The 15,039-nt window shown below is 39.9% G+C and overlaps 1 protein-coding gene and 1 long non-coding RNA gene across 4 annotated transcripts; one reads left to right on the forward strand and one right to left on the reverse strand.

Annotated features, from left to right (window-relative positions):
• Positions 1 to 835: 835 nt before the first annotated feature.
• etf1a (eukaryotic translation termination factor 1a) lies at positions 836 to 9,837 on the reverse strand. Of its 3 annotated transcripts, none has more exons than XM_031303249.2 (11): positions 9,660 to 9,837; positions 9,154 to 9,264; positions 6,826 to 7,001; positions 6,074 to 6,213; positions 5,800 to 5,938; positions 5,452 to 5,642; positions 4,328 to 4,457; positions 4,036 to 4,209; positions 3,859 to 3,923; positions 3,617 to 3,764; positions 836 to 2,210 (listed from the first exon to the last, which is right to left on the reverse strand). In XM_031303249.2, the coding sequence occupies exons 2-11, from the start codon at positions 9,237 to 9,239 to the stop codon at positions 2,128 to 2,130; spliced, it is 1,332 nt and encodes a 443-aa protein (XP_031159109.1). In that variant the 5' UTR covers positions 9,240 to 9,264; positions 9,660 to 9,837; the 3' UTR covers positions 836 to 2,127. The 3 variants fall into 3 exon arrangements, with proteins under 3 accessions (XP_031159109.1, XP_031159111.1, XP_031159110.1); XM_031303251.2 differs by having other exon boundaries at positions 9,664 to 9,805; XM_031303250.2 differs by lacking the exon at positions 9,660 to 9,837 and adding an exon at positions 9,396 to 9,652.
• On the forward strand, positions 3,249 to 3,495 carry LOC116052498. Its single transcript, XR_004105596.1, has 2 exons — positions 3,249 to 3,378; positions 3,413 to 3,495. It is a non-coding gene; the product is annotated as an uncharacterized LOC116052498 (long non-coding RNA).
• Positions 9,838 to 15,039: the final 5,202 nt, after the last annotated feature.

A 15,039-nucleotide genomic window follows, 5' to 3' on the forward strand; every position in this document is an offset into this window, starting at 1 on the left:
AACGCCCATGCTATGAAAAAACGCGCTGATTGGACGGATTTTGTCAAGAGAGGAGTGATTTAACCGCTTTGCTTTTTATTGATTGGCTCACCGTGCTACCAAGACTTCCCCGGTGACTCCCCCAAACAAAAGGGCAAATGGATGAAGATGCTGTTGCTATCCTGAAGTGGAATACACTAAGGCAAAATCAATCATCCGCATAGCTTTGGTATGAGATGCTGCAAGATGTTAGCTATTTTTAATATGTCATGTGTGAAAGAAAAGGAAATAGTAAAACAGTAACATAAGTTGTGATGCAATGATTTAAGCTATGTGTTCGTATAGCTTTGTGATAACATGGTCAAATACAATTTTGAGAAGAGGTTTGGGTTGGTTCAGTACATTATCATTCAATTGCACATTTTAGTAAATACACACACGAGGATGCATGGTTAAAATGAATGCAAGTGAATAAAGAGAGTGACATAATAGTTACACTAGGGGCCTCTTGCAAAAAGCGGGTCAGAGTTAACGGGATAACTTTGAGGAGTAAAACATGGACCTACATGAACATGGATTGATGTAAGAATTCCCGTTTCAGGATTTAATCAACAAAGTAATCCAGAAAACTCCGTAACCCAGGTACTCCGGCACACTTTAAGTTACCGCCATCCTTTACCTTAGTTCACTCTTTCCTATGAATCCGATAGGCTGAATGTTAATGTCTCATAGCTTTAATCCTTGCAGGACATGTTTTAAAGCTGTCCTTCAGACTCAGTGCCTACTCTGAGAATGAATCAAGCCTATCTAAAGCAGTTTTCCTTCCTTAGCTTGTCCTGTGAATCAATGTGACTCATTTTTTTTAAAGAGAATGGATAAGTGTTTGATGTATTTAACAAGGCCATTCTTTAACAACTCCTTGGGTAGATCTGTCTTCAACATTTCTTCACAAAGCATTATGAATGAAAACTCACTTATCTTTTAGCTCAGTTCCCAAATACAGGAAAGCAAATGCCAAATCTCATTTTCTAGATGACCAACATATCACATTTTAAATTGTATCCGCAAGAATGGATTGACAAATTCAGATTTTAAATGGATTTCTGAAAACATGGAAGCGGTCACAGATTTACAAATGCAATCAAATATGTCACAGGTGGAATCTTGTAATTGTGATTCAGATTCTTAAAAATTTCATAAATCAATTTTCTAATCTGAACACATCTCCTGGTGTCAAGGGGGGACACTAATACATACCAAGAGATCTGACACCTTTGCTTTCTGCAACTCAAAATTAATTCAATTTCAACATAACGTGGATCTTGATGAACCAATTAAACATAATCCACTAAAAGCAGTTGTGCATACTTATCGCTCACACAGGACTAAAACAATATATTGATTTAAAGTCAGGAAAGCAGAGAAAAAGTCTGCCTTTCCAGGAAGAGGACAGAACAGCACAGGATTGAGACCACAGCAGATGAGGAGGTAGCAATGGTTTTCAGCAGTTCAAATTTAATACTTTGTCCCCCTTTCTCTACAGAAACCCAGGTAAAAAAAATCCCCCACTCTCATAAAATACAACAGCAGCAGTTACCAGTAAAAAAATGAAATGCAAAAAAAAAAAAAAAAAAAAAAAAATAGAAGAGAGAGAAAGCATAGGGGAAGAGAGGGAAGGGACATGATGAAGCAAGAAAGTAAAATATATTTTCTATATGTGAGGAGTGAGTCCAAAGTTCATCTTCAGACCGGGTTGGGGACAGCGACGAATCTGGAAACTTGCTGTTGTGTTCATTCAAAATGGAGGGGAGGAGAAAAAAAAAAAGAACAAAATGAGTCGAGTCCAATCCAACTAGGGGAAGGAACAAGCACTCTAAGGCAGGGATTTATTCAGGAAGGGCTTTCTCCCTCTCTGGATGAAAGAAAATCTCACTCCTCTTCAGCCTGTGTGATGCATTTTGTTGTGTGTACAGGTGAAATGTATGCGCAAGTTTGTGTATGCAACAGGTAAATTGGAAGGTGTGTCTGTCATATATATGGTCATCACGGTTGCACCTCTCACTTGCTGCAAGAGAGGTGGCATTTTTCTTTCCTCATTTCTTCATTCATTCCTTTGCTTTTTTTCTCCCAATATCAGTCCCCGACTACCTAGTAGTCATCCAAATCGAAGAACTCATCGTCCTCTCCTTGGTACTCCATGCCCTGGAAATCCACCCTGTACCGCAAGATACCTGAGGAACACAAAGATGATAGATTAGCAAGGATAATATGATGGCTGGCCATCTTATGTCCTGTTTGGGTAGATTGTGGTAGCATTAAAGGAAGAATTTGTATAAGTATAAGCTAATCCCTCTTAGCTATGGGGGTGGGAGTATTTGTATCTAAAAATTATGAATTCATGAAATACTTTTTTTTTGTAGTACTTACCAAATTAAATAACATACCATTTACTTTTAGGTTGAGGAGAAAATGTACAGGGAACTAGTATTTGTTGTTTCCTAATTTAAAATATGTACTGCCATTTAATTAACTTGCCATCACCAGCTCTACATTCTAGACCCTCAACGATTCCTGCTTAACGTGCAGAACGTTCGAATCACACCAAAGATTTTGCATGATAAAGGCCTCTGTCATGCCAACGTCTAGTGGACAACACATCAGTATGAAAAGGACTCGCATGTAGCAGGAAACCATGTTATATTATATTTTGAATACTTGTTTACTACTCTTTAGGATAAACAAGTGTTTGAAACAACCTTCAAACACTTGGAACGGAAAGGATAATGTGAAACCTTCATTGATCCCATAGGGAATTTCTACCTGTCCTGTCCTCAAAGGGGAGGACATACAGTGCAAATACAGGACAGTAACATTAGGAATTCAGGGTGCTTTTAATTTGCCTTCACTATTCCTCATTTCTTTACGTCCCCGTCCACCACGTGTCTCCTAAAAAAACTCGAGGTTGGCCAGAGGACACGAGGAAAGTAAAGAGAACCGAACTGAGACAGTCTGTCCCCTCTACTGTATCAAAATCCATATCAAGTGGCCCAATGACAACTAGCCTATTTAGTTAAAGTGCAAGAGTCTAGTACTTCACTCTGCTGTAGCCATGGTTATATGTAAACAGTTATTTCCTAAAAGTAGTCCGAAATGGCATCCTTTAAGGCAAATTAGTCATAGCCATAAACTACTATGTAAAGGTCATAGTCTTGAGTCAATGGAAGCAAGCCAATGATTATTATTAGCCTGTGACATTCTTGCAATCATATAGCCATGGCTATCACTGTCTTAATTGTTGCTAATCTCAGCATAAAATTATTTTTGGTAGAGCAGCTTTCCTGAAAAGACACTTGTATTAATTGATACAAAGCTGTTATGTGGTCGATACTGGAAAGGCTCGTTTCCTACACTGTTCCAAGCTGCAAATGAAAAGCACGGTGGAAACCTGAAGATACATGACAGCATGAACCTGCTCCCTCTAGTTTAAGAGCAGTACATTTACCCACTAAGTCACAGAAAAAATTTAATGAATGTAATACCACTGAACTACACATATCCTCCTTTCTTCCTAACTTAATGTTGTACAAATGTATAATTCAACAGTCATAAACCTTATCATAAACAACAGTGTCCTCACCCCCAATGCCTCCAAAGCCCTTGACAAACTGGGACCCTTCCTGGCTCTTGTCTGTGACTATCTCCAGCGTGGCTCCAAATTTCTTGTAGTTGTTAGCAAACCACTCCAGCAGTGGCATGCTCTCGATCAACTCGTGTTCCTGCCCCGTCTAGAAAAACAATCAGAGTCAGAGTCACATGGCATGACGGGTAGTGGATCCAATTTAAAATCAAAAGGATCTGTCCTTTTTTGGTAGTGCTCACCTCCTTGTCTGTAAAGTGAGACTTGTCTTTCTCCTGCTCTGGCGTCAAGTACAAAGTCTTCTCATCTGAAAACCAAAGAAGACGACACGAAGATTATAGCTGCATCATAGCATATTATTTCTTTTCAATATATTAGTTTCTCAGCAATGGTAGATGTGATATTTGTGGTTTGTGTACCGTTCTCTGCTCCGTTGCTCTCTGCCCCATGTACACGTAGAATGTAACGCATGGTGTCTAAGTTTTCGTAGACTATGAGGATCTCCACTGCTCCCATCTCCAGGGCTTTAAGTGTGTCCTCCACACCAAAACAGTACTTCCCCGTGTCCTGACTGATCTCATCAAAGTACCGCCCTGGAGAGACGGACAACCATTAAGAAAATCTCTACCACAACATAAGCTTTTGTTTCCTTCAGCAGTCATTGGAGACACCTAAAAACAGTTGCACCAATGTGTCAATAGGATGACTTACCTATGAGCTTCTTCTCCTGGATGAACTTGACGTTAGAGAGAACCTCTGCAGAGAGCTCAATAGCCTGGTTGAAACCATTCTCTCCACCATAGGAGATATCCACCAGCTTCAAAACCTTGGCCTGTAACCTCTGTAGAAAACAAACACACACACACATAGATAGGTTAAACACACTATAGAGATAACCACACACAGATATGTTATATACCATACTTACGTTACGTAGGTTTTTCTCCAAACTTGACAGCCTGATGACTAAATCTTGGCATTTTCACCAAGTCCTTAACATGAGAGCTAATGAAAAGACTGGATTTTGCTCCCACCAAAGATGTGGCAGGACATCTTCGGAAAGCTCACTTTACAGTTACCAATGTTAAGACTGCCAGTGCTCAGAGGTAAGCACACCCAAAGAACTGCTATCCTTAGCTCCCAATAAAGTCTGGGATCATTTTCAAACATGTTTGTTGTTTTTGTTGATCATGTAAATATTCAATCCTTTTACTAATACACTATGTACTTAACATGTTGTCCTATTTAGTATAAAGTGTACTGCCTAATAATGTATGTAAAGGTTATCGATGTTGGGGTGTATTGTGGTGCAAGTCAACCCACAGACAAGAGCAGATTGCACTAAACGGCACAGTGTAAATTATTTTTCAAGGAGGATTTTAAAACGGGGTTGATGGAGGTACTCTTCACTATACTATGGCTATATACAGTATACACACACAGTTTAAAAGAACTATTAGCATTTGGAATAAACTGCTACAAGTGCAAGAAACACCCAGTTAACCCCACTGCATTTACCAAGAATACAAACAGTCCTTTACCTACATGATGCAGAAACTATGTAATTCTTCACACCAAGTATTACTTTATGAGGGTATTCATAATATCTATTTATTGTTGTACAGCTAGTGGGTTTGTTTCCTAAAGCACAATATTAAGGTTATAAAGATAATGGAGTTGTAGTTGATTTCATTTTGTATTTTCGTTTGGTTGTATATGTGTGCATTTGTCTGAAATCAATGTCTTTTTCTGGCGACATTCACATTAATTAATTACTGATATATTACATAGTAAAAACTTAATTGGTACTGCTTTTTATCATAACACAGACTTACTGGGTCGAACATGTCCGATTGGCTGAGCTCGGTCTTGAAGTCGGCAGAGCCAGCCAAGACCATTCCTGCCACATTAACTTTGTCGTTGGACACAAAGAGCTGGACAGCCGTCTCAGCCACCTTTCTCACATAGTTGTGTCTCTTCTCCATTCTCAGACGAGCAAAACGCAGAGCAGACTGCCCTCCTCTGCCTGAAAGAAAGACAAAGAACCACAATCTTTTGAATGTTTCTTTATGGGAAAAACTAAGAGCCACAGACTAATACACAGTAATACTTAAGCAATGATCCTTACTGTGCAGTTGAAAATATCAAAGGTTCAGTGTTTTGTGAGTATTGTGGGTCAGTACCGTGCTTCTTGGGTAGGTCCACAGTGAACTTGTGCAGCACCTCCCTGGTGTTGCCCTGCAGCGTGCCAAACAGTGCCCCACTACCGTCGATCACAATAAAGCCAAACTTACTGTCATCAGAGAGCAGGGCTGTCAATGCCTGTGTTAGGGGAGAGTGATGGAAGAATGGATGATGAGAATGTGACAGAAATCAAGTGCAATATAGATACAAGAGAAGTTTATGTCTGTACAAGAAAGATATCTGTGCAGACAGAAACCAAACAAAAGCTCTCACCTCGGTGTGGAACTTATTGTCGCAGAGGTACAGGGAGGTGTTGATTGGCTTAAAAGGCTCAAAGTCAATATTGACTTTCTTCTCCTTGCCTTCCTCGGTCACAATGGTGCCACAGTACACGACCAAACCATTGGGTGGCACTGGCAAGAGAGAAAGGTCAGAGGCCAATAGATTAGACAAACATTAGGTTTTTGTACAGATAAATAAACAACGTACAGTTTCTTAAGGGGAGGCCAGCATCATCAAGCTTTCTCAAATATGTTAATTCACATTTTGCACTCTAGGTTCTGAAAGGCCACAACATAAAGGCCACAAAATACTGTGACAAAATGTCCAATGTCCCTGGAATGTTTTTCTATTATGATGTGATGTATGCACTGTACTGATAGGTACTACACACTATTCTCTCATGCTTATAACAACCTACTTTACAATTTAATGCTACAACCACCACATATTGTGGTAGAGGTGCATAATACACCATATATGCATGGTCAAAAATGTACACGCTGACAAAGATGTTGGACAATTACATTTATATAATTTCCAGTTCAATCTAGACCTATTGTGACTGAAAACCCAAAACCTGTTAAATCTGGACTTCTGTTATCGATTATTATTTAGCAGCTTTTGAAATATCTTTGCATCAGTAACATGACTAAATGTCATTCATTTTGTCCAGCTGCCCCTGAAAACAAAATCCCACATGGAATTCAGTAGGGTATTATGTGGGTTTTCACTGTAACACATACCCTTGTTGTAGAGTTTTAGTCTTTGCTGTACAGAGGTGATGGCTCCGAGAACAGAGAGCCTGTTGACTCGGCTCTTAATGTTAGAAGCGGTGCCAAACTCATCAGCCAACATCTTGGCCACTCTAGATATCTGGTCCTTGGGAGGGATGATCAGTGAGATCATACTGGTGCCATTACTAGAAAGACAGAGAGGATTTAATGTTAACGCTTACATAAATACTTAGGCACCAGGGATGTAACGGTTCAAGTAAAAAATCTTAACTGTATGGTCCGCTAGTCACAGTTCCAATATGATGCCGCATTTACGAAGACATAAGGCCAGTGTGTCCGTTGACAGAGCAAGGAGAGTCGGGTAGGAAAGAGTAACTGCTTCTCCCAGCATCATGTAAACAGCCTCTCCATGCAGATTCAGACAGGGTAATCCAATTCTTAACTAAGCATTGGGTGCAAATGATATGCAGTCATGGAGGACGCTGGATTTCAGCATATGATTAAAGTACTTATGCCGCGCTATACTATTCCCTCTTGCCGACATTTTAGCGACACAGTAAATCTTGAACTGTGTTTTTTTAAACGAAAACATGAAAATAGAATGAATAGAGCAGTGTTGTTTTGAAAAGAGTGTACAATGTGTGTTTGGGTTATGTTGCATTTAGTGTTTTATTCTTTTAATAACACTGTGGCACTTTTCCTTTTGATTAAAAAAAAACTCCAGCAATATTCCTTTCATTGTATTTAAAATATTGCATTTTATTTCAAGTAGAAAAACTAATATTTTTAAGAACTGACATGTTATAGGTTACTGTTATTAAGTGCTGTTTAAGCTTATGCTTCACTTAATGTTGATGGCCTCAGTCTATAATGTGGCCATTTTTATATTAAAAAAAACAAATCTTCATTTTTGTTTGCACCTATGAGAAAACCTATTCTTTTAATAAAGATTTGAGAATGAAGAAGTGTTTATGTTCCTTATGTTCTAAGCCAGAATTTTGTTAAGGCAAATAGTTTTGTAATTGGCAATGCCCTGCTCTGTTCCAAAAACATACCGAACTCAACCGAAAAACGTGATATGAACCGGACCGTGAATTTCGTAATCCATTTCACCCCTATTAGGCGTACATACCCAAAAGATGCTATGTGATGCAGTGTCAACTCACTATAAAAATTAGTGCTTTCCCATTTCAACAGTGTAACAGAATAAACACAGCAACATAATTCATATATGTCAAAATGACACTGAAACCATAGGTGTTATCCAAACTAGCTATATTCAACGTTCATTATTTTGACCTGCAACTTTGACCTGTTCATTTGTATTACCTTCAAGGTAACACCAATGCCTCTTGTTTTGTAAACAAACAACCTACCCATGCAAAGTATCACCTTGACATGGTCTGAAAGGTTAATAGACGTTTAGTTACACAGTAAACAATATCTGCCCTTGAAGCGATGACTGTTTCAGTTCCACACTCTCTCTCCATTCACTGCCAGTCAAAAGACAAAGCATACCAATACAGGCTGACACTGCACACCCACACGGGAGCAGGTAGCAGCGGCTGGATGAATATAGGGCAAACGGTCAACTGTGTGTGACATGGCAGACGGTGGAGCACAGGACAGCAGATTCTGCGCAACACTGAACGGAAAGCTGTCGCAGAGCAAGCTACAAGCAAGTGTAGTAACACCCACATTTCGTGTTTGATTGGCCATAATGTACCTACCAGCTGAAATTCTTTTCAACTGACCATTTTGTAGCCAGTAAATATTTTGTGTAAATCAGAGTAGCCCGCCTGCCATGAGGTAACTAACTTAGTGGAATAAGAGGCTCTGCATATAAAAAGGCCAGGCGGACTTCTTTGAAGTTGTGGAACGAGTATATCGGAGCATGTGGAAGTCCAACTGTAAGCTAGCCGGCCTCCCTCTCTCATCAACGTGCTTTCTTGTTAAAGACACCCATGGCGGCCTCATTCCAGATATGACGTCTATTAGCAACATAGCTAACAACACCGTTGGTAGCTTTAAACGCTTTGAAGGGATTTGAGGCAACAGTCTCCGCAATGTCATCCATGACACAGACATATCGAAACATACATTCTTCCATATTAACCTCCAGATAGCCTAAAGGCGACAGCAGTTAGGGTTTTAGCAATTAGCAAGCTAGCAGCAAAACCTATGGTAAGCTAAGTTAGCTATGCGCTAAGCTAACCACTCCCAAATTCGGCCCCACTTATCCGATCTCCAGCTGTTGTGACGGTCAACATTCACACCATCACCTTGTACAGGTGGCCGCGCCACTGAACTGGCTCACAGTTCAAATCGATCCCTTACCCACGGGCAGCTTCCAAACTTTTGATCAGCTTCTTGATTTTCCATATCTCCACGTTCCTGTCCGCCGCGCTGGGGTCGTCCGCCATCTTTCTGCTGTAATCTGTTCAGCACCTGAAAAGACGTGAAAAAAGAAGAGTAACAGTTATGCGGTAAACCGGCAAGTAAAGAGATTGGCCGATATTCACAGTCTTATTAGGCTGGCAAAATGTGTCCTAACCAGCTGGACTAGGTAGCTCTCCAACCTAGTGGCGCGGTGTTCGTTATGCGCCTGACCAGTTAGCTACGTTACTGGCAGCTGGGCTGACCGTGAGGGAGAGACTCTACCCGGGCTGTCTCTCTCAGTACAGTGCGCGGAGAATAACAGGCCTACAGTCTGCCAGGCCCTAGCGTCCACCATGTTCTTATCTAACACGACCTACTTTCTCCCCTAACTTTACTCCTGCAAACCAACTGTCAGCTTTTCATATGTTGAGTATACATCAGCATAAATGGAGCCGGTACAGTACCTGCCTCGGACAACGCCGCTCCGCTCCGCTATCTGTGTATCCGTTGCGCTACGTCGAGTCGGTAGTCCGAGGAGTGACGTTGCCTTCCCGACCGGTTTCTTTCCTCCACACGCTGCGCGTGGTGCTAACGGCTGTGCTCACATGTGGGAGGTGGTTTGAATTGTAGCGTTCACTTCCTGGAAACCACATAGAAACCAATAGCAGTTCTTGGCTAGTACGTCAATCATAAAAATCGAAGCAACAATTGGACAAAAGCTAATAACATCATCGACTTTTTTTTTTTTTTACACTGTTGCTTCTATTATAGTTTGTACTAAGCAGCTATCGATGCCTTTGTGTTACATTGTCATTAGCCTACTTATTATGTGAGAGCTGTCCATTTAGCCTATTGTGAAATGTGACATCTGCAGACCACTAAACAGGTTTGCCAGATAAACTCTACTTTTCAATCAGAAACAAGTATCCTACATCAACTGTTCAATTGTTTCATATCCTTACACATTTCCTCTGACAAATTACATTTTCTGAATGTGCTGTGGAGGCAAATTCCACATGTTGTTAAAGAACATTATTATAGGCCTAATCTTCAGGTTTGACTTGTCAAAAATACAGAAGCAAGATTTTTTTTTTTAACAAACAACATGTATCTCTCTTGCTGGGGTCCTTAAAGGATATAGGTTCACTGTGTTTCATCTTGCTTCCCACAATCTTGCTGATAACTTTTAATTTTGAAAAACCAAACACTTGGGCTTAAACATTGTCCAATGGGAGAAACATCTGGCCCTCAAAAACCAGCAGTAAACTGAGGGGAGAGGATAGTGACTCAGTTTTCTGACATATTGAGAAGTACAAATAGTCTCATGTCAATTAAAAAAAAAGTTTATAGCAGGAGTTACCTTTGGATGTATTAGTCATGTCTTATGTTCTCAAAACTGAATTCTACCCACCCACCTACTGTACACAACTATTTTGTGATGAGGTGTCTTGAATGTTTCCTTTGTATATTCAAGTCAGCAGGGTTCAACCATCCTTTTAAGCCTATGAGTGTTGCGACAATGTGGCTTCCAAACGGCTGAGTGGGCTCTTTCAAGCCAGAGAAAGGTTAGCTGTCCAATTAGTGTGACTGGTGGTATAGAAGGCTTTAAAGAAAAGCTAGGCCGCTCAGTAATCTTATTTTGTTGAGGTTGATGATGCAGATGCATATTATTGGGTGAGATGCTGAGTGAGCTATGTGTAAGCACAAGATTGCAGTGTGAGGATGGTGTAAGTATAGTGTGGTTCTGATTAGGGTTATAGGTCGCTCCGCAACACAACAATTAACTGCTGAGCCTTCTGTAGATATGGTGGGTCATATTTAGTGAAATATATTGGTTTGTCCTTTTTACTCTGAGAATATTTTGTCTTCAATTGATATTTGGTACTTTTTATAGGAGAAAAAAATATAGAAATGGTGTTTAAAGTGCTCATATTATGAAAAAATCACTTTTTCTGGGATTTAGGGTGTTATGTTGTGTCTCTGGTGCTTCCACACACATACAAACTTTGAAAAAAATCCACCCATGCTGTTTAGAGTGAGATACGGTTTCTGAATGTGTCCTGTCTTCAGTCTCTGGGTGAGCTGTTCAAAATCGGCACGACTTGTGACGTCACAAGTCGAAACGAGCAGGCTAACCGCAACCATTAGCTCATAGCGTTAGCATGCTAACGCTATGGCTAACGCTAGCATGCTAACGCTAGCATGCTACATCGTTCTCAATAGCAAAGCACTGCTACAACACACACAAGTTCACCATAATCTACAAAAGAACTACTTACATTTAGAAGTCTCGCAGCTAATCCTGCCTTGTAACTGACCGAAGTTGTAGAAACAGCCTTTCTTTTACTGTCTATGGAGCTAGCTAGCTGACATGATCTACATCTGAGCTACTGGGCATGTGCAGTGCAATCAAAGATAGTACAGAAGAAGAAGAAGAAAAGAGGTCTCACTCTGTAGCTAAAACAGAGACCAGCTGAAAAGAGGATCTGCAGCAGTGAGAGAGAGCACTGCAGTACAACACAAATATGGTGTTTTTTGAAAATTAAACCATGTAAACCTATTCTGGTACAACATTAAAATACAATTATGAACATGAAAATGAGCATAATATGGCTGCTTTAAAAAACTTAACTAAACAGTTTGAACTCAGTCAGAACATAACAAAAATCTGATATAACAGAAATAGTTTTAACTAAAAGGTTTCTGTTCACTGTTAATACCACATCTATGTTATTTTTAAAGTGTATGCTATATATATGTGTTGTGGTTGTAGTCCTATCCATCTTTGGACACCTGATTTTTAGAAAAATTAAGACGCAAATGTGGATGACATTTGTTGCATGTCTTTTTTTTTTCCCCCTCTTTGTCAATAACTCTCAGGGGAGTGAAGTGCAATCACTCTGAACATCAAAAGCCTATAGTATTTTCTAATCAACAAGTTGGCCTTGAGGACTGAGTCTGTCACTTTTCCTGATATGTTTCCATTTTTCACTATTTCATTCCACGTAGCTATGTTAAAGGATATGTTTACCAAAACAGGCTGGCAGTGAGAGCCTGCATCAGAAGCAAAAAGGCAAAAATGTATAGGGACAATACACTAGTCTGACATATTTCCCTTTTCAACATAAGATCTACACAGAAGCGACCTGCATATTTTCTTTTACATGGAGCAGTGGAAGAATAATATGGCCTATACACATTTACACCACTAGATGACAGCATTGGTTAAAGGACAAATGACTGGCTTCTTCAGGATCTGGCTTGTTTTTATTAGTTGATGAAGGAGCATCATATCCCTGGAGCTTTTTTTTGCATTGCTCAATGGGACACTCAAGTCAGGTCTTGTTGTGTATTTATTCTATTAATTGTGGCATGCAGTTTGTTAGACTTTATTAGGTTGCCATATGCTTGATATTAGTCAGTGTCTTTAGTGAATAATAATTGTTTCTATCAGAACAAACATCTGTTTTTGCATGAAGCTACAAACCCAAGAATTATCTCTGTGGTATTATCCATCTCTGCTGAACTGGAGGAGTAGGAGGAGGTGGGTGGAGCTTGTGTCTGGATCTGACACTCACAGGATAGCTACATCATTGAGAAAAAGTGATATTGCAGTTTGTGCAACTGCCTACCTCCAAAATTGTCCAGCACCGATATCAGCACCAATTCATCACCATCTGTCGACTATCAGAGCTGTAATGATCTGTCGCTTGGAAATGGATGGTGCTTGCTGTGCTGTGGATGAGAGCTGTCCTGGCCAGGGCCACTATTTCTCATTTCACCTAGTCGTCACACATGAGCATTCAGATGAGCAGAGAAGGTTGACAGGTTGTTGAACCCTCAGCATTTTAGCTAAATAAGACACTATTTCCTATTACAGCAGCAAGAAATACAATCAGCAGGGGTTTATATCAGGGGTTTTTAACCCCTTTTTGGCCCATATTTTAGGTCTGAAATATTCTCATGATCCCAGCAGTTAGAGTTGTTAAGTTTTTGTGAAAATTTGATCAAGTTATGATTTATTATTCTGTTTTCAAGAGCTCTGAAAGAGCTTCAAATATACAATGAAACAATGACATTGAAAACCTATTTAGTGTTTTTCAATTAAAAATATAGCAGATAAATCAACACAAATCATAATTGTCTTGTTATCAAGAAGAACATTTAAAACGATCCCAACTTAATTGCCTCATTGTCTGCCTATATGTGTAGTTTGGGCATGTATCTACATGTAAATACAAATCCCATACTCAGATATTTTATAAAACAGTTTTGTGCTTTTGTATTGATGCTTTTACATTCTGTCAGTTTGCATACCCTTGACCAGAATAGACAATATTTTATTTAAACTGTATTTTATGTATTTGTAATAACAAATAAAATAAACTTGAACATTGTGACACTACTTACACGCTCAGAACTGTAACCTCTAAGTTATGTTGTTATTGTGAATAGAGTACTTGTTGGGTAGTTCTTTAGAAGTGTTCCATAAATGTGTAGCCAATATGGCTGCTCTTCCAGATTGCCACACAGTGTTCTTGTATCAGAAAAAAACCCTATGCAAATATGCCCTATGTAGGTAATGATGTCATAGTAGGATTGACTAATAAGTCTTTGTTGTCATAGTGACCATAAGAAGGAAGCATTCTGTATGTTTGTGTGTGTGTGTGTGTGTGTGTGTGTGTGTGTGTGTGTGTGTGTGTGTGTGTGTTGTGTACATAGGTATTCATGTGCAAGAGTTATGGAGAGTGTGACCCAAAACAGATGCCACCAGGTTCACAGGGCCCTATTTTCCATGTATCTGTGACCATCTGCTTAAGTAGAGTTGAAGGGAGATAGGGATGAGTGAAGGTGGGACTCTCAGGGGTATTCAAGGACACAGTCTTGCTTGTCATCACCGAGAAATGCGAGTGGGGTAAAAAGACATAGTGAGTGATGATGCATCCAATTAGACACTTCCATAAAGAGGCAGGCGGTTACATAATCAGAGATACATAAACACATTGACATGGAAGTTGTGCAACGTCTTGGCTGCATATCAGAGAGAGCAACATCCTGGACATGTAAAAGTTAGTCAATAACTAAAAAGACATTCAACAAATCAAAGCTCTGTGATGCCTGTTTCCCTGACTCTTGCTGTCACTGACATGTTAAAGCTTTAATGCTTACCCTTACATGAAAACTTTATTTGCCCCTCAGTGTGTGCGGTGCAGCTCTCGATACAGACAAGGAAGGGAATTAAGCAGCACACATTCTCTGCTGACTAGCTAATCTGTGACTCAGTATGCGTCTGTCTCTCAGGCTCTCTTTGTCTGTCCTCCCCAGTGAAAAAGAGGATCATAATCATCAGCATTTCAAAAGCTTGCTTATGACTTAAACCAATCTTCTTAGGACGTGCTGTATGGGTTTGAGAATGTACAACCGTTGGTGTCCATCAGCTGTCTGCTGCACCACTGAGCTTTTGGTTCTGGGACAAGTGCAACAATTTGGGATTTCAGCAGCAGCAGCAGCAGGGGTGTTTGGGTGCAAGTATGTTTTTTTTGTGTGCAAATCTTAGAGTTGACATTCCTGTCACATCCCTGGTTCTCTCACTGCTCTCCACAGAGGCACAAGGAGATTTACGGATCTGCGTCCTAATATTAAGTGAATTAATCAGGAATGGAGAGTCGAGGTTGTCATAAATATAAATGAGGTCTTTTCAGGCATAGTGCGAGACACACTTCATGTCCACACAGCGAAGGCTATTAGGAGTTTATCAGTGCAGTGGATTAAGACCAATAACCTCAATCTAGAGGCCAAGACACACAGTCAATCTTAATGATGCATTGGAAAGGGGTTAAACCC

The sequence above is a fragment of the Sander lucioperca genome, chromosome 1 (assembly GCF_008315115.2).
Source record: "Sander lucioperca isolate FBNREF2018 chromosome 1, SLUC_FBN_1.2, whole genome shotgun sequence".
In the NCBI taxonomy this organism is placed as follows: Eukaryota; Metazoa; Chordata; class Actinopteri; order Perciformes; family Percidae; genus Sander; species Sander lucioperca.